Below are 19757 nucleotides of genomic sequence, written 5' to 3' on the forward strand. Positions count from 1 at the left end.
CTACTCCCGCCTCCATGTCACTCAATTGATTATAGAAAGAATTAATATCAATATTAATGTGTGTGTGTGTGAAGATTAGGATGTGTGGCGAGAGCTTCATAGGGAAAATTACATTGACAGAACTATTTAGAAAGCATATAAACACTAAAGCAAAGACTAATAACTTCAACATTTATCTGTCTTTAACAATAAGTTGTCCTAGTGATAGTACTATCTGTTACATTTGAATAAAATTTTAGATTGGAGCTGACATTAATATGTTGTGCATGCTCGTGTGTTTGATTGTATACAAATTAACCAAAAAAAAAAAAACTGCATACCCTGTGCATGTGCAAGAAGGAAATCTCAAGTGACAAATTACACACATATTGAAGCTGAAGTTTTTTTGAGTATTCTATTATTATGTACAGAACTGCTAATTTTGATGAAAAGGGTATGGAAACAAGAAGAAGACCATGTTTGCCTGAATCAATTAACAACCTACAATATCCTACAGTGGAATTTGTCAAGAAAACAACTTGAAGATCAATTAGTAGTATATTCATCTGCTTTTTGGTATTCTTGCCCTTTCTCTGATCATCTTGCTCCCCATGTACCTGCCACCCAAACACAGCCATATCATTCATTTGTCATCTCATGATACTTTCACATTTTGAAATTATGCACCAACTAGTTAGTTCAAATTGAGTATATTAAAAATAATAATTAATAATTAAATAGTGAACAAACAGTAACATAAAATTTTAATTTAATTAGATTATTCAAAATATTTAATAAAAAAATTATAGAAGAGTTTTTTCTTTTTTGGATTTAGGGGGTGTTTGGCAAAACCAAAACCTAAGTTTCAGAAGCACTTTTCTGCAAAACGAGATAACCTCCTCCACATATTTACTTCGTAATCCATAAAAGCACTTTTGAAACCATGGTTTGGTTTCTGTCCAAACAGCCTAGACAGGAGTAATTTAAGCTCCCACGATACCTTCCGAGCATCATGATGGTGGCTTGAGGATTTGTGCCTGGCGATATACTGAAGACGGAACCATCCACAACCCGAAGCGAAGCAACGCCGATGACCCTAAGCGACGGGTCAACCACCCTCCCCACCACACATCCGCCGTGATAATGCCATATGGTGTTCACCGTCCGGCGACAGAAAGCCGCCATCTCCACGTAGTTCATCTGGTTCAAAGGCATTGCCGGTCCCGCGATTCTGAACTCTCTTCCCCCTAACCAGTTTCTGAATTTGAAATCATTGAACGCTCTGCTGCTCAGAATTTGCCCAATCTTCCTCGTCCCGTTCACGCACCGTTCAAGGTCTATCGCCCTGTTGAAGTAATTGAATCTAACTATGGGATTCACCCTCACGTCTGTTGATGCCAGTCGCAGAAACCCACTTGACACCGGCCCTATGGTCTTTGCAATTAGGGTTGCCACCGTGAGGTAAAGCGGCGGCGATGGTGTTCTGATGAATGCAGAACGAGAAGGCGATGTAAAGGGAATTACGGTTGAAGCTGCTTCAATATATGCCCCTGAATCTGTTATGCCCACAACCTGTATGAGAGAATGCTCGAGTGGGATTGAAGGCACGAAGCTGATACTGTTTCGTGGATTATCGTAGAGAAACTGCCCAACGTGAGGAAGATGATGAGACACTGGAATGCCCCAAGAAGATAGATAAGGCCTTGGACCGATTCCACTCAGAAGAAGAAGCTGAGGAGTTCCTATGGCGCCTGCACTGAGGATTACTTCTCCATGTTCGCGTAACAGTGCATGATGGTGAATTCCAATTTGATCACGATAAACAACCCCAATTGCGGATTGTTTTGAGTTTGAAGTTTCCGAAGCGAGAAGGATTCTATCTACGCTCGCATATATGGCTACTCTGATATTGCGTGCTCTGGCATGGGTTAGTAGGTCAGCCGCACTGCGTCTTTTTCCGGAGGGATCAAACGTTGTGCCACCAATTTTGGTTCCGATTTTGTGATCTAAGCTGAATCCATTGTATGGACCAACCCCTGATTCGATCAACCCATCACGAACCGCAGACTGCCAAGTCTTGATCACTGGTTTGAACACAATTTGTTTCTCAACCCATTCGTATGATTCGTTCACGAGTTTGAGGTCCCACGGTATACCGGACCTTCTGAAGAAATCTTCATCGGCGCGGCTGTAGAAGCCGGCGTTAATGGCGCTGCTTCCACCAAGAACGCGTCCCCGAGCATTCGAGACGCCATCTTCAGAAGTGAAGGATTGTGCAGGTGAGTCGTAAGTGTGGGGATTATCCATGAGAGTCGTCAAGAACCCTTCTTGGGTCATCAAGTTGAGTCTGCCATAGCCAATTCCTCCACGTTCAAGCACGAGAACTCGAAACATAGGCGACAATGTCGCCGCCAATGGGCAACCGGCAGTGCCACCACCGACAATGATGTAATCATAGCTATCTTCAGAGGGCATTTCACTGGCGTTGAACACAAACCTCAGGTAATTTGGTTCTGAGCAAAGAATAATCACGAAAGAACAATCGGTTTCTTGCCCAAAGAAACATAAAAGAAACAAATGGAAACGCAGAAATTGAAATGAAGTTTGGGTACCTTGCTGAGGCGGCGTCTGTGCTTTACAGTGAAAGATTGCGCCATAAAACAGGACAGAGGCGAGATACTGCAACCAGATGCTGATGGGTCTCGCCATTAATTTTCCTCGAGTTCTTGGTGTTATAGAGATTTTCTCAGTGGTTCTTTCCTAGAGGGTGGGGGGGGGGGGAGCAATGTTTTGTATCAAGGATTTGAGTTGGCTGAGGATTTCGAATTATCCATTGGAATGATGTGAACCTGCGAACTTATGCCTCTGAACGAGACTGGGGAAGTAAGGTAAGGAAGTAACATGTAGCTAAACTAAACTCTCCGGCTTTTTGACCCAAAAAAAAAAAAACAACTAAACTCTCCGGCTGGCTTTCAAAACTACATCTCAATTTTTTTGGCCAAATATACCTCAGTGTTTTTTGGCCAAATATATCTCACAAACCCCTCGAGCGTTTTGATTTTCTATTCCTCATAATTTATCTTCTGATAAATTGCATGGAAAAAGTTTCGTTGGTAAAGGCAAAACCCATTTTAAGGGCTTGTTTAGTTTGAGGGGAGGGTAGGAAAGGGAGGGGAGGGGGTTTTATCTTCACTTTGTTTGATTTGATTAATTTGATTAAAAAAGAAGAGAGGGGAAGATATTTAATGATTTCTTATTTGGTTCAAGGAGGGGAGGGGAGAGATAATAATAATCAATTTACTATTCTACCCTTACATATTAGTTTATGTTTTTTATTAATATATTATATAAATTAATTTACATCTTAATTTAAATTATATAATTTAATAAAAATTCAGTCCTATCATGTTAATATGTGTATTAAAAAATTGGTACATTAATTTTTTATTCTAATTAATATAATAATATATTTAAAATAATCAAATTAACAAATTTTATATACTCTAAGAAAAATGAAATTTTATTCTCTTTAGGCTATCCTTTTTTCCAGCTTTAAAATATATTTAATAAATAATATATTTATAAAAAATAATTAATTTTATAATATTATAATTTTTTATAATATATTTTTATTTATAATAATGTATAATTTTTTATTTTTTTACTTAGGATAATATATTTTTTATTTGAAATAAATAATAATATATTTTATGAGTAGAAGTGGAGTATTAAAAAAATTATAAGAATATAATGGTCCAAGAATTTGGCTCTCCTCTAAAAACCTCAAATTTAGAGGGGAGCTAAAATGGGAGGAGGGAGGGGAGAGGAGGGGACATTTTAGCTCTCATCCCCTCCAAAATTTTTAACCAAATGAGGGGAGGGGCTTATTTTCCCTCCCCTCCCCCCTCCAACCAAACAAACCTTAAGTATCGAGAAATACCACCTAGTTTCTATAAATATATATATATATATATTACTATAATTACTATGATGCGGTGATGGCGCAATGGGCTTCAAAAGATGTGTATGAATTAGTGGTGGCAAAATTGATTTTTAGTCTATCTATTTTTGTAAAAGTCAATTAGGATAAAAATTAGTTGACGTGATGTGATTTATGTTTAGATTGACTTTTATAAGAAAGTCAGTTTGGCAAATTAAAACTTGTTTGTATGAGTAAAAAAAAAATTTAGATGTAAAATGACTAAAAAGAACATAAACTTTATTATACATATAAATAATGTGTATAATTTGGGAAATTTAATAGAGATATTAAAATTAAAAGTATGAAAATAAAAAGTGTTAGTATATTATAAGAAAAAATTATAAATACTAGAAAAACACTTAATTAGATATATTAATGTAACTTAAAGTATTTAGTAGTAAATTCAGCATCTTAAAATATTTTTTTTAAGTACGTCTAGCGTCCTAAGTTATTTTTTAGATGTATCCAGTGCTCTAAAATATTTTTTAAATATATTTAACATTTTAAATTATTTTTTGATGCTTCCAATACCTTAAATTGCTAAAAGTAAAATTACATTAAATAATATTTTAGGGCATTAAATGTATCTAACTATCTAAGATAATATTTTAAAATACTAGATATACCATTAAATACTTTAAAAAATGTTATGCCAAAACACACACACACACATATTAGCTTGTTGCCCAAAACTTCAGGCGCGTTTGCAGTGCTCATAGGAGATTCAAACACGCTGAAAGCCATGAGGTTGAATGTTTCCAAGCTTGGAGTTAGGTACAGATTTTCATGGATAGTTACTTTCGTTTCAAAGTCGTATGGAAGTATCATAGCGTGATAATAGCTTTTCCGCAAGAGGGCTGAGCTCATGCCACTTTCATATGTTGACTATCCACCTCACGCCCCCTTTTGGTAGGATCTTTATCTTTGAATCGGTCCAACGGGATTTTTTTTTGGTTGAAAAAACAGTACTTACTGGTAAGTCAAAGTTAGTGTTATTAATTAGACAAGTTTGTCCTTCAAACCATGAATAAAAAAAAGCATCATTATGTACTTCAAATAGAATGTACATTTTATCATCATCAAATGATGTGTTGAAGTTGGGTAACATACGGAATAAATGGATTATTAATAGGCCCGAGACAATTCGATGGATCGGGCCAGACACAATCCTTGAGTCCATGGAGAAAACATTTGAGCAGATAAGTCATTTAAATAGATCAATAAGACACTAACTAACAAGAGTTAGTCTAGTTAGAAAAAAAAAAAAAGAATCGGCTTATAATTCATATAATTGTGAGTTTGTATTTTGCTCCTGATATTAAGACCTTATTGATGAATGATCTGTAAGTGCTTCTATAAGTACTCTCTAAACTTGAGAGTATATCCTGATCTTGATAAACGTTAAGACTCAACTCACATAAAATAATTGTTATGTAACAAAAAAAAAACACTAAGAGGGACGTGATTGTACTTTTTTGGACTGCCTCCCTGTTCTGGAATCATGCACCATTTGAATTTAAAATTTCTCCTCTTCAAAATAATTTTAAGCCAAAAGTGAGAGCTCCTAGTGTAACAACAACAGCAACAACAATAACAAAAAATTGAGCAACCAACAAATGCCAGCTTGAAAAGTGACTCATATTTAATGCTTAATAGTTTTTTAAATAGAATTGTCTTCAATAAAATACTTATTTTTTTGATTTTATATTTATGTAATTTTTGTTAAGAAGAGAAATATATGAGAATGATTTGTAAATATAAATAGAGAAAACTTTAATAAAAATTAAATTAAAATTTTTTTTGTCGGTTTAATATATTTATTGACATGTGATATTATATTACAAGCAATTTATATTAATAACAGGAGTAGTACAAGTAATATTCTCTCACACTGAGTTAGTCTTATAGGAAGGGCAGAGGAGCTGATCCTCTTGACGAGAGCAGTGATTGAAAGTTTGCTTGGAAGTGGGCTGGTTTAGGCACTTTGTTTTCACGATTAATATGAATTTAAATGGTTGGAAAAAGGGTTCAATTTCTCTTCGTAAACTTGATACATTTACAAAAGAAAAATAATCCCACTTCTCTGCTCCAAAAAAAATCAAATAATTTTTTTACCCTTCCCCCTTATTTCTCATATCTTCTTACTTTGAAAAACACCAAAAATTTTTTTCAACAAAATAGACTAATAAAAAATTTACGACAAATAATCCAGGAAATTAGGGTAACAACTACGATGAAAGTATTAGCATTTGTCAAACAAGAAAAGTATAAATTATAACATAACTATATTTTTAATAAGAAATGAGAAATGAAAAAAAGACACTTAGATGAGGGTATAAAATTCAACTTTTTAATAGCTCCTTTATGCATTGTTTGGTTGGAAGGTTTTGGAAGGAATGAAGAGAGAGGAGATAAGAAGATGTATTTGGTTTGGAAAAATGGAGGGGAGGGGAGGAAATTTTTTTTTTTTTTGTCTTTTAGTACTTCCCTTCTTTCTTTTCACTCCCCTTCAAATTTAAGATTTTTTGAAGGAAAGAAAAATATTATGTCTCACTTTAACTAAATTATCTACGTCAGTTTTTAAATATTTCAAATTTATCCTTTTAAGTAAAAACTTTTTATAACTCTTTTGGCTGCTATTCTTTTTAAATTCTAAGTTTATCCTTTTTAGTAAAAACCTTTTTAAATAATATTTGACAATGATGATATAATATTTTTATCATGATTGTACTCTTGTTCTTAATACAATATGACAAGTATATATTTTTTATGATATGTACATTTGATAATGATGATATAATATTTTTCATGATATGTATATATTTTATAGATATGTAATTATTTTGTACATGTGAGATAACTAGTTTTTTTTTATATTCATAAATTAGAAAATAATAATTTTGATATAAATATATAAATAAATCAATAAAGAAATAAGAACATATTTGTCAACTTATAATTAGTTCTCTTCTTCTCCTCTTCTGAACCAAACAAAAAACCTTTCCTAATCTTCCTTCTCTTCCAACCAACCAACACTCATAACCTTCTCTCACTTCCACTCGCCTTTACCCCTCTTCCCTCCCTTCCATTGGACCAAACAAAGCCTCAAGATATCATTAAAATATCTTCACTCTTTTCTCCTCGAACCAAATCAAACAAAAGTATTACTAGAATTTTCCTTCTCTTCTTCTGCACAGAAAATTGACATTCAATTTTGGTCGCTTGTTGCTTCTCTTTTTGCATTCTGCCTCTTCTTGTTTTGTAGCCCGAGTTGTAAAGTCATACATGAAATGAAAGAGACCTTTCATGAATAATCCCAAAAAAATTTTAAAAAAAATGACGAGGAATAGTGTAGGCCAAAAATTAGATTCAGACCTTTTTATGTATATCAACATCACATTTTATAAACCAATAAGGTTGAATCTAACAAAAAAGTAGAATAACTTCTTATAATATGACGAACTAAAGTTTTAGTTCTTATTGAAAATATAGTCACAGCTAGTATCCGACAATTATGATTTATGAATATGAAGTAAGTAGATAAAGAGAATTTTGTCTCGGATAAAACATGTTTACATGTACTTAAATATATGCAAATAAGCCCTTAATTTACCAATTCATAAGCCATTCAGGGCAATTGTGGTAGGACACAAGTTTAATTTCATGCATTCCCACATATTCAACACCTTCATGGTTCTCGGGGTCAACCGATATATAGTTCTGCAAAATCATTACTTTCTCCATTCAATTTCTCTTGGAAACGTGTTTCACATCTATCACCATAATTTCTATTCTATTTCCTGCGTTATTTGTTGCTTTGTTGATCCTTCTACTTCATGTTCCACCTTTAATTTTGGAAATTATCACATGTAGAAATGTGAGCGATCTTTTCCCATTTTATGGATTAGGGAATTACTTTAATCTCATCTTTAAATAGAGAGAAAAAACAAGGAAAGGAAAAACAAAAAGAAAATGGTTAAAAGTTCATGCTTAAAAAATTAATTGGACATGGATAGTTGAAATTTGTTTCAGGACTTATGTACGATCTATTTTTACTCGCGCGTAACCTTGTGCAATCTATTTGGATTGTATGTACCACTTATGGATTTGGAATTTTTAGGCAGCTTTGCACAATTATTTTTTTTAATCAAAGACTTTTAACCAATTGTTTAAAAAAAGTAGAAAATACAAGAGAGAAAATAACCTTTTCCCCCTTATTTAGATAACTAGATAAAATAATAAAGAAAGAAAAATGGGGCATTAATACTCCCCTTTTTTTTTACTCAAAAATGAAAAAAATTAACGTAAAAGCATTATTTTCAAAATCGCCCCACATAAAAGAAAAGAGGCAACAATAAAGCTTTTTTTTTTTTTTCATGTGAGAATTATTGTTATAATAAAATTAGTTACTCCTCCTATCCTTAATATAAGGTCGAATTATTAAGTTAGTTTTGGTCCTAAATATAAGATCCATTTATCATATTTATCAATTTTCTCTAAATTACCCATATAGATACTCTCTTAATCATAATCAAGTAGAAGAGGAAGAAAGGTATTAAGAAAGATGATTATGATATTTTAAGAAAAACGTATTACATTTCTTATAATTAACTAACTTACCTAACCTCCTTAATCTAATCAAACTAGTTAAATGGGTCTTATATTAAGGACCGGAGGATTACTATTTTCGGTCCTAATTATAAGAGTTAGTTGACTAATTTGATAAGATTAAAAAAAGAAGTTAAGCTAGTTATTTGTAATAAATATGTGTTGTCTTTCCTAAAATATCTTTACTAACCAAGTGTATTGGTTAGAATTGCCATTGTTAAATAGATTGTCTTGAAAAAAATGTATAAATATTAGAAATAAAATAGATTAGGGTCTTATATTTAAGATCAAAATAAAAATTAAACAAAATTTTATACTCCTCCGGTCCTTAATATAGGACCCAATTTTTGAGTTGATTTTTGTTTTAAATATAAGACCCATTTCTCATATTTATTAATTTTCTCTAAATTACCCCTATGTATACTCCCTCAACCATAATTAAGTAAAAGAAGGAGAGAAGGTATTAAGAAAGATGATTATGGTGTTTTAGGAAAAATGTGTCACTTTTTTTATAATTAACTAACTTACCTAACTTTCTTAATTTAATCAAATTAGTTAAATGAGTCTTATATTAAGGATTGAAAGAATATTAAAAATCGAAAATAGTACTTTATAAAGAGATTCAGTTTCTTTTTTAAAAGTAAGAAAAGATCTCCCTGTCAGCTTGTTTATTTGATGTCAAATATTTCAACTTCGTGACAACCCACTGATTTAGCACTAATGACTAAACAAGACACGTTCTCTCATACTTTTCAATATTTGATTGAAGTGTCTTGCCTCGGAAATTGACGAAATCCAATAAATAAGTAAATAATTAAATTAAATTAAATACAAACAGACTGTGATTGGGGAAGACGATACTTCGAAGAAGTTTCCCTGGCGACTTCTCACGTAGTGGTGGCCGTACAGGTGGATGCTCCTATATCACCGCCATCTTCCTTCCTCCTTTCTTCTTCTTAGTATCTCTCTCGCAGAGACGATCCTGACACACTAACTTCTCTAACTGACGGGGCATGAGAGAGATACAGCAAGCAGAGCCCACAGATACTCTTTGTGCAGCAGAGACTAGAGCTGGCTCACTGGATTTGTCTCTTCTTTTCTCCCTTATCTCGGATTTCTCGCCAGAGTTGGATCCATCTTGAAGATCTTCCCTCTTCAAATCCAATATTTTTTCCCAGGTAACTCCGTCTACGTTGGTTTCTCTGATGTAGTTTGTGTCTTTTTGATTCCGTTCACCTCACCTGCTGCTCATGGCTTATGATAGAATACTATCATGTATTCATATAGTGCTTCGCCTCGAGCTTATCGTCTTGATTTGCTTGGTTTTGATGCTTTATTCATATCCTTAGCCCTTTTTCTGCTGATCTTATATTTGTTCTTTGTTTGGCCACGAGCCTCTTGTAATCAACTGCAACTTTAATTCTTTGGAGCTGTCCGGAGTTTGTAAATATGGGGTCGTGATCAAATGAATAAGTAAAGTTGAAGACATCTGATATGCTGCCTAACTACCCATCAAAAGTTCCAAAAGACTAAATTACTCGCAGTATTCTCTTGGGGGGGGGGGGAACAAATTTGATAACGTACTCTACTGTAAATTGCTGATCATGTACCGCATGTTCCTTTTTTTTTTTTTTGCCCCCATGAAATTGTTTTCCGCGAGATTCTGTTTATATATTGTCAATTGTATAACTTTCTCACTGAGGGGATTTTGTCAAAAAATATTCAACGTCTTTCTTGGTACATATTAGCTGATTCTAACCAGTTAGCCGCCTTTGCATGCAGATGGGGTCTGTAGAGAAGGTAGACCTTGATTTTGATGAGGAGGTCCCTTTTAGCTCCTCAACAAACCCGGGGAAAGTCCATGCTTTTCAATCTGAGACAACTAATAATATGCTTTCTTCCGTAAATTTGGCCAGCTCATCCATCTTCAAGCAAGTGGGGATAAAACCCATCAGGAGCATATACATTGTCTTAATTAAAGCGAAGATCAACATGTTGCTACCTTTTGGTCCCTTAGCCATATTGCTACATTATCTAACAGGAAAACATGTACGGATCACTTCTCAATCTTCCTTGTTGGCATTTGGTATTTATAAGGCAAAACTGTGATAGAGTTAGGAAGAGTGAAATATGAACATTGAAATATGAATCAAATTTTGATTGAAAAACCTACCGATCATCTCAATCTTGCTTCCTCCTCCTCGCCTGGGTGTGTATGGGATCAGTAGAAAGGATTTGTAACTTCATTTCTTCCTATTTCATTCATTGATGGTTATTTCTTGTGTTAGGGATGGGTGTTCTTCTTCGCCTTACTGGGTATTACTCCTCTGGCGGAACGTCTGGGTTATGCTACTGAGTAAGTGCTTTCCTGTTTAATGGAATCTTGTGTTTACTTGATTTCTTTATCACCTTTATTACAATCTACTACTAACAGACCTATCTACTAATCTTTTTGGTGCAGGCAGCTTGCATTTTTCACAGGACCAACAGGTATGGTTAGTTGTTATATTATAGGTTTTATTTAATTATAAAAAAGAAGTTATATGGTCAAATTTTGAATATATATGACAAAATAAATGGGAGCTAAGTTTGTACAGACTTGTATTTAGTTATTACTAAGACATCGTGAACTGTATTGTAATTGAGCGTTCAATTTGCTGCCAATAGTGCCTATTCCTTAGGGTCTATGAAAATGATAGCTTTGTTGACAATAAATTTTAATTCCCACATAGTTTCTATTCCTAATTTTCTCTTTGATATGTTGTAGTTATTCTTTTATTATTCGGCTTCTGTTATATTGCCCTTAGTGTATGTCAATTGATTTGAAATTTGGTGGTTTGTGCAGTTGGGGGTTTGCTAAATGCCACATTTGGAAATGCAACTGAAATGATTATATCAATTTATGCTTTGAAAAATGGGATGATTAGGGTTGTTCAGCAATCTTTACTGGGTTCAATCTTGTCAAATATGCTTCTTGTTCTGGGATGTGCATTCTTTACCGGTGGGATTGTCCACTACGAAAAGGTTCAGGTTTTTGACAAGGTATTCGTCATGACCTAATTATGGTTTCAAATCCTGTTTTTGGCCATTTTTGTCCTCTTGATGTTCCATAGGTCACATTGTAATTGACCTTTGCAACAGGCACCTGCTGTTGTGAATTCGGGATTGCTATTGATGGCTGTAATGGGAATACTGTTCCCTGCCGTCCTTCACTTTACTCACTCAGAGGTTCACTTTGGCAAGTCAGAGCTTGCTCTATCCAGATTTAGTAGCTGTATAATGCTAATAGCATATGCTAGCTACCTTTTCTTTCAACTAAGAAGTCATCACAATAATTATAGTTCACTTGAAGAGGTTAGTGCTTATTGTCATAAAATATTTCTTTTGGCTTCTTGTCAAGCTTTGCGATGTAAGATTGTTTTGTTAGAAAAGACAACCCATGTTATATCGTTCAGTCGCTTTTTTCATTTGAACAGATAATATGTATTTGCTAGTCGCCATTTTACTAGTAAGGGAATTATTTATTATCATATGGGTTTAGAGTATGAAAGATATATTTATCTGTATCAGGTGCCACTTTCAAGACACACCTGAAAAGAAGTGATGTATGTTTTATCTGGTTACTTGATTTAAATATGCCAATTAATTAAGAATATTGCCATCTTCCATGAGAAGGTGAGAGGAGAATTAATAATTAAATAAAAATAATAATAAATTAAAGAAATCAAGGAAGAAAATGGAAGAATTGACTAAGAAGGCAGTGTGTGAGATGTAGGATTTTGCTTAAATTTTGTGTTTATTCTTGTAAGATGGTAGGATCGCTCAGGACTCGAATCAATATGGTTTGTTTGATGAAATTCAGAGTATACATTATCATTAATTTCTTTGAGATTTATGCATGATGAAGGTATATGGCTTTATATTGTGGGAGTTGTCAGTGGGAACATTTTTTTTTCCATCCTCTTTCCTATACCTGAAAATTGAAAAATTTTCTTTTACTTGCTCATTTTTTGACGGGCTATTTGTTTTGAAGATTTTGTTTGATAGACAATAAAGATGCTTGATATTTATTTTCAGTTGAAAAAGATTTTATGCAAGTGTACTTGTTTAAATGTAGGAAGGAGATGGTAATGAAAATCCTGATGAGGAAGAAGAATGTGAATTAACAAAATGGGAGGCGATAGGCTGGCTTGCTATTTTGACAGCATGGGTTTCTATTTTGTCTGGATATCTTGTTGATGCCATAGAGGTATATTTATCTTAGACACATGATCATTATGCTTCTGTTATTTATCTCCTCAATGTCTATACTTTTGTGATGTTGAGTTCTGGCGTATATAATTATTTTCTTAATATTGACATTTTTCCTTGATACTGTTTTAACTTTCTAGTAAGGTTGTTTCTGCCTCTCACAGCACAAAATGGAGGAAACTTTGTCATAAAACTAATACCCTTGTTCCTTTATGGCTACAACCATATATGGTCTAGCTTCTGAGAAAGTTGTCCTAGTGCAACTCTTTGATCTTTAGCATTGAAGTGTCTGGGATGATTTTATATTCTCTTCATCATTACATATAGACGAATGGTAGCATTTTGATCTTAAATTTAATTTCCCACAGAATCAGTGGTTGAGGTGTTTATTTCCTTAAAAATCCTATCAGGATTATTCATGGTGTTTTATTATATTTGTTATTTTTAGCTAAGTATTTTCTACTTTGATTATAGCATGAATTCATTTGGCTGTAGTTGAGATGAACCTTCTGCTGCTAAAGTTTAGTGTGGTATGCAGCTAACTAATTAACGTTTATATAGTTAAATGTAATTGCTTTGTGATTACTGATAATTCTTACGAGAGATATACTGTTTGTAATCTGCTGCGTTACTGTCAATGTTTATAGCAGAGAACGCTGATCCTTGTCATTGGCCATTGTGTCTTGGGCTTATTCAGAGATGTGCTGCGTGCTTTGTTTTACTGCAGGGGGCATCTGAGTCATGGAATATACCAGTGGCATTTATAAGTGTCATATTGCTTCCAATTGTAGGAAATGCTGCAGAGCACGCAAGTGCTATCATGTTTGCCATGAAGGACAAGCTTGTGAGTGACTTCCAAAGTCCGCGTTTTAATTTATAGATGCTGTTCAGTTTATTTATGGTGTCAATTTCTCTGCAGGATATTACACTTGGAGTTGCTATTGGATCATCTACTCAGATATCTATGTTTGTGGTATGGTATTACACTGTTATTGTGTTGTGGGATTAAATTTTGTAAACAACAACAACTTCACTATTTCTTGGGAAGAATGTGGTTGACTTTTCAATTTTTCAAACAAGGTTGATGATTTCTATGGTGTTGATAATTGCAGATCCCCTTTTGTGTGGTAGTTGGGTGGTGCATGGGAAAACCAATGGACTTGAATTTCCAACTCTTTGAGACTGCTACACTTTTCATCACCGTGCTTGTTGTCGCATTTATGTCGCAGGTATGTGGTTTTTTATATGTCCCTTGTGGTGTTGTCACTTATTGGTGGTTGTTATTGTTTTCCAGCCTCCTGAAGCCACTCTAGTTGGAAATTAGCACTCTTGTGAGGCATTTTTAGGCGGACAAGTAATTTACTGGTTTAGAGTGAAGGGAGAAATACAAAACAAGTTTTTCTGGAGACAAGAGAAGAAAGAAAGGGAGGAAGACAACAGGCTCTTGAGGACCAGAGTGATATAATAAAAATTTTGAATAATTCAGCTATTACAATGGTCTGATAATAAAACACAAAAACTCTTAACCTGGATGATTTCTTGAAATTTGGGCAAACCAGTTCGCAAAATTGGAAGCCTTTTTTTTATATCTACCTTGATTGTGAATTCTGAATAATCACTATGTGTGTGTTTTAGCAACTTAACATGGCCCAATCATACAATTGATGATTGAAAGCAAAGAACAAAAAGTATTACTCTTCTGGTCCTTAACGTAAGACCTATTTAATTAAATTGATTAGATTAAGGAATTTAGGTAATTAGTTAATTATAAGAAATATGACATGTTTTCCCTAAAACACTATAATGATCTTCTTTGATATTCTCCCTCCCTTTCTTACTCGATTATGGTTGAAGGAGTATCAATAGGGGTAAGGGTAATTTAGAGAAAATTAATAAATATGATAAATAAGTTTTATATTTAGGACCAAGATTAACTCAACAATCAGATCCTGTATTTAGGACCGGAGGAGTAATTTAGATATCATATTTTTTGAAGAATCTTGGAATCTGAAATTTCATTTTGATTAGTAATCCCTTTTTTAAATGCTCATATGTTCATCATTTTGGTGTGTTATGTTTTACTTCTTGCTGCTGTCATTGAAGTTTAACGATAATTATTCTCCAAATTTCCGTCATCCTTGCAGGATGGGACCTCTAATTATTTTAAAGGCTTGATGCTTATTCTATGCTATCTCATTGTTGCGGCCAGTTTCTTCGTACACATGGACCCCAAAAACTCCAAAAACAGTAAGTACTGAACATAGATCGTCACAGATTCACATAATGCTTTACATCATTACAGGCTGGAACCTGGAAGTTTGAATTCCTGCAGTGTTCTTCTTGCTCAGTTTACATTTCCTTTCTTTTTCCTGCCAAAAGTATATTTTGTCACTTGTCACATGCATTAGTGTAAGATAGTATGACTCCATAGACATCAGAATTTTGGACCCCTTCTGCAATCAGCACAACAGCACTGTATAAGCAAGATCCAAAAACTAGAATTTGGACTTCTGCAGTCTGTTAGTCAGTCTTGACTATGGATCTTGTGATGTTAAAATGTTGAGGCTATGTTCTCCAGCTGATAGGAAGATTTATATTAGGCCATATGCTATTAAATGAAGAGGAACCCTTTTGATAATGTTTTAGATTCTTGATATATTTTCAGCATTCGCTGACATTGTGCTTGCGGAATCTGCCAACAGGTGAAGGCGAATAGTGAAAGATTATACAGAGGCTGTGGTGGCTGTGCAGATATGCCTTCCAATTGCAGTACTCAATACACAGAAAAGTTAGGATTGATCTTTGAGAAGTATCAACCATGCGTTCCATATGTTAGGGGAAAGTCCCAATTGATCTTTTGTATAAAATATTTAATTTTGACTTTTGTTTCGCCTCAAAGGTCTGCTTTCTGGGTAAAGTGGCAAACACACCCCCCCCTCCCATAAAAAAAGAACAAAAACAAAAGGGGGGAAAGAAAAACAATACACACACAAACCCTTTTTTCAGCTCTAACTAATCTTTCACTTCCCTTGAGCTTTATGAGAGCAACACTCTATACCCTTGTGGTTTGAATTTTATATCAGTCGCAATCGAACGCCTTCTCCCAAGCGGGGAGGTGCTTTTACGCGGTTCATGAATGTTGCCAATGAAGTAACCCCCCCCCCCCTCTGGGCAACCAATAAAGTAATTTTCTATGGGGTAGACTTGATGGTTAAATTTCCAACCACGTGCAGATAATCTTTTTCAATTTTAAATTTTTTGGGGCCAATTTTCAATTTTAAAATTCGACAAGGAATCCCCCCCCCAAAAACTTTCGAGTTTATGTGAATAATTTTTTTTTATGTCAAATTTGCTCTTTGATGGAGTATAATATGGTGTTGATTATTTATCCTTTTAATATAATTTTTTGTACTATTAATCTCTTCCATCTTTTTAAGTTATGTATAATGAACTTCGTTCAATTTACGAATAAAAACAAAACTTCGATCTAGTTATTTACAAGAAAATTCCTCAATATATAATTTTTTTTTTTTTATGGTGAGGCAATACACATTAGTGTGGAGCCTACTTTTTCTCCTTTTTTTTTTTTAAAACTAAAGTATAGGTATTTTTTTATTGGAAGTAATCATATTCGAAGCACTGTCGAGTATTAAATGTAGACATTTTTCTTAACAAGGATTTAAATCTTAATTAATTCATGTTGTGAGGGGCTAGTTCTTTCAGTTAAATCCAATCTCCGTGGGTTGTTTTCCCTCTCCTAGCGCTAGCTTAACACTCGGCTTTTGGGCTCTGGTTGTTATTGTGATTTCTTTTTTCATGAAATCTAGGATCTAATTTTGTGGGATAGCATGAAATCTCCGAAAAGGTAAAGCAAGGGAGGAATTTTTTTCCATAAAGACATTTCATTATTTTCATTTTCATTTCAATTTAATTATATACAAAAAAATGTCAAGAAATTGAAAGTAAAATTCAAAAGAAATTATTAGAGCTTACATACTTGATTTTGGGCTCTAGTCATTAGGGCTACACTTCGCAAACCACATCGCATGAGAGAAACGAAGCTTTCGGACCTGAGTTCTAAGGGCTTTGTTCATGAAGTTGAGATTACCCTTTTTTTTTCATTGATCCAACCTTTTTTTTTTCATATTACCTTCAATACTTAATATAAGATTTAGTTTGTAGTTTAAATTAAATAAAAATTTAGATTTTATATTATGAATTAAAAATAGTATAAAATTTGGGTGAATTGAATATCAAAAATTTACTAAGATTAGAATACGTCTCCAGATTCAGAAAGCACCTATACGTCAATAAGGTCATCACATTAGCAGCAAAAATTGACTCCTTACCAACTGAAATAACTTTTATTGGCTCCATACTACAATGATGTGTTTCGTGTGACTTACAAATATAAGATGTTGATATTTGATCCAATTAGTGAGAATTCAGTCCATATCCATGTAAATATAAGAGATGGAGTTCAAATACTGCTACCACCACCAATAGCCTCGTGATCCCGTGAAATAAAAGCTTTATGATAACTAGGAGGTTGTAGATTCAATCTTACTTATAATATCAAAATATGAGTATCTATTCCTCTAATTTAAACAAATACCATTACCATTAAATAAGTAATCAAATAAGCATTCTTTAAGGTGTACAAGACTTATTTCAACTTTGGTAATCTCTAAGATTAAGATTATCTAAATTTTCATTAACTTTTTTTTTTCCTGAAAATAAATGACAAAAGGCTAGATTAATATATAGCACCTAATATGTGCCTATAGTAACTCCACGTGTTTAAATGGCAAAACCCAAAACAAAGTCTCCAAAATTGACCCCTCACTACTACTTTAAAGCGGCGTGAAACTTCCTAGAACAACACATGTCACCATCTACCCTATGCTTTTACTTTTGGCCAAAACCTCCATAATTAATCCATTATCACCTTTTCATTACCTTATCATTAGTGTCTTACAGAGAGGCATTTGCCAGAATGCAGCCCCTCCCTCACTTTATTATCCTTTCATTATTGATTTCCTACTTTATCATTGCTTAGATTTTGTTTCACAATAGGTCTAAGTAGGATGAGCCCTAGGATAACCCCACAAATTATGCTATATTTTTGTGCATATATAATTTTTTATATGTATACTTATCTTATATCTAAAACTATCTTGTCTTTTTCAGTCTTACCCACAGTTAATTATGTCTTTATCATCTCTTTTTCATACTTATTTTCTCTCATTTTTCTTCTCACTTATTCTCTCTCCCTCACTTCCTCTATAAATACTGGTATATTTGAAAAATACATTTTTTTTTCTTTCCCACTTATTCTCTCTCTCCCACTTTCTCTATAAATAATGGTATATTTAAAAAAATACATTTTGTTACTTATTTATTATTTTTAACTAACTTCTTAATTTACTTAACTCAGTTATTTGTAATTTGTACTCCCTCCGTTCCTTATTATAAGAGACGAATAATCGAATTACGTTGATAAAAAAAGCAGTTAAAATTAGTTAAGAACAATCAATGTGCAAAAAATATAATTTTTTTCTAAAAATGCCCTCATTAATAAGGAGATAGAGTATGAGAGAGAATAATTAAATTATTGAAAGAAAGAGAAGTGAGAGGGAGAGAGAGTGTGAGTTGGAGACAATAAATATGGATAAAATAGGAAATCAACACAAAAAAGTAGAAACAACTTTTAAGTGTCTCTTATATATAAGAACATGCCATAAGCATCAAATGTCTTATAATAAGGAACGAAGGGAGTAATTTATAAAAAAGATAAAAGAAAACACTATTAGATTAAATTTTGAGTATTGTCAAATCTTATAAAAACTTTTTCAACATTCACATAAACTAGAATTTGAGACCTTGTACTTGGTGCTCATAACTCTTTTCAACTAGGACTTATGCTTATTGGTATTTGTGCAGTAGTATTATTTATTGGTGATAAACACATATAATTAATTGTTACTGGCTGCTAAATAAAACCTATGATTTGTTAGGGATTATTAGGTACACACCGACATAGAGACAATCAATCAAACAGGCATACAGGCAATCAAACAAAGAGTTGAAAATTGAGTCGCACACCGTTTCTCCCAATTCCCTCCTCTTAATTAGTTGAAACTCACAAATAAAAACAAAAAGAAATTGAATTTAAACCATAAAAAGAGGAACTCATTCAATTTCAAAGTTACAAGCTTTTTCCTATTTTCTCCAATTAATTAAGCAAAGACTTTTTTGAGTTTGTCATATACGACCCAAAAGTCCCCTAATTTTCTCCATCGGTCGTTTTCAAGAATATGGCATTTTGCATTTAGTTTAATTCCTAACCTTGACCAACCACACTACCATTTTCTTTCTTCCTTTCTTTTTTCTTTTTTTTAATTTCTGAGTGTCTATTTGCAATTTAATGTGATTATTGAGTGATATAAGCGAGAATATTATATTGCATGCTTCCAATCGTGTTAACAATATTTTTAAGAAAAATTATACTATAAAGTATTTATGAACTACTCAGAGACTCAAAGTGAAATTGTATGCGTGATGATGAGTTCAACCCAAAAAAAAAAAAAACTCAATTAGAATTATAATTTTACACACTCTCGAATCTTTATCATAATACCCTGTCTGATCCTTATGAGATATTAAGGAATGACAATTAAGTGATTAAATTTGTCATAAATCATTTTTTTTTACTTTGTCCCTCTTTAAGTGTAAAATAAGGAGAAAAAAGTAATTAGTGAGACTATTGTAGAATTATATTTGGAATTAAAAATTGCTTTTAAAACATGCCCTATAATAGGGACCAGAGAAAGTAAGCAACTAATAACAAATTTATATTAAATCAGCTATTTTTTATAAAATAACAAAATTGCCTTAATAAAAGTCATTAGATAAAAGAGTTTTGTCAATAAATTAT

General features: G+C 33.1%; 2 protein-coding genes across 3 annotated transcripts; one reads left to right on the plus strand and one right to left on the minus strand.

Annotated features, from left to right (window-relative positions):
* Positions 1 to 330: 330 nt before the first annotated feature.
* LOC114746786 ((R)-mandelonitrile lyase-like) lies at positions 331 to 2738 on the minus strand. 2 transcript variants are annotated; one of them, XM_028935064.1, is made up of 3 exons: positions 2592 to 2738; positions 980 to 2492; positions 331 to 596 (listed from the first exon to the last, which is right to left on the minus strand). In XM_028935064.1, the coding sequence occupies exons 1-3, from the start codon at positions 2686 to 2688 to the stop codon at positions 542 to 544; spliced, it is 1665 nt and encodes a 554-aa protein (XP_028790897.1). In that variant the 5' UTR covers positions 2689 to 2738; the 3' UTR covers positions 331 to 541. The 2 variants fall into 2 exon arrangements, with proteins under 2 accessions (XP_028790897.1, XP_028790896.1); XM_028935063.1 differs by having other exon boundaries at positions 980 to 2738.
* A 6705-nt stretch (positions 2739 to 9443) lies between these two features.
* Positions 9444 to 15526, plus strand: LOC114746784 (vacuolar cation/proton exchanger 3-like). Its single transcript, XM_028935062.1, has 12 exons — positions 9444 to 9747; positions 10352 to 10618; positions 10858 to 10925; positions 11031 to 11059; positions 11415 to 11611; positions 11711 to 11923; positions 12687 to 12818; positions 13548 to 13664; positions 13740 to 13793; positions 13933 to 14049; positions 14965 to 15067; positions 15486 to 15526. The coding sequence occupies exons 2-12, from the start codon at positions 10352 to 10354 to the stop codon at positions 15524 to 15526; spliced, it is 1338 nt and encodes a 445-aa protein (XP_028790895.1). The 5' UTR covers positions 9444 to 9747.
* The last annotated feature ends 4231 nt before the right edge of the window (positions 15527 to 19757 follow it).

Source organism: Neltuma alba, unplaced genomic scaffold, assembly GCF_004799145.2.
Source record: "Neltuma alba isolate B1F8T4 unplaced genomic scaffold, ASM479914v2 tig00005102_pilon, whole genome shotgun sequence".
NCBI classification, from domain to species: Eukaryota; Viridiplantae; Streptophyta; class Magnoliopsida; order Fabales; family Fabaceae; genus Neltuma; species Neltuma alba.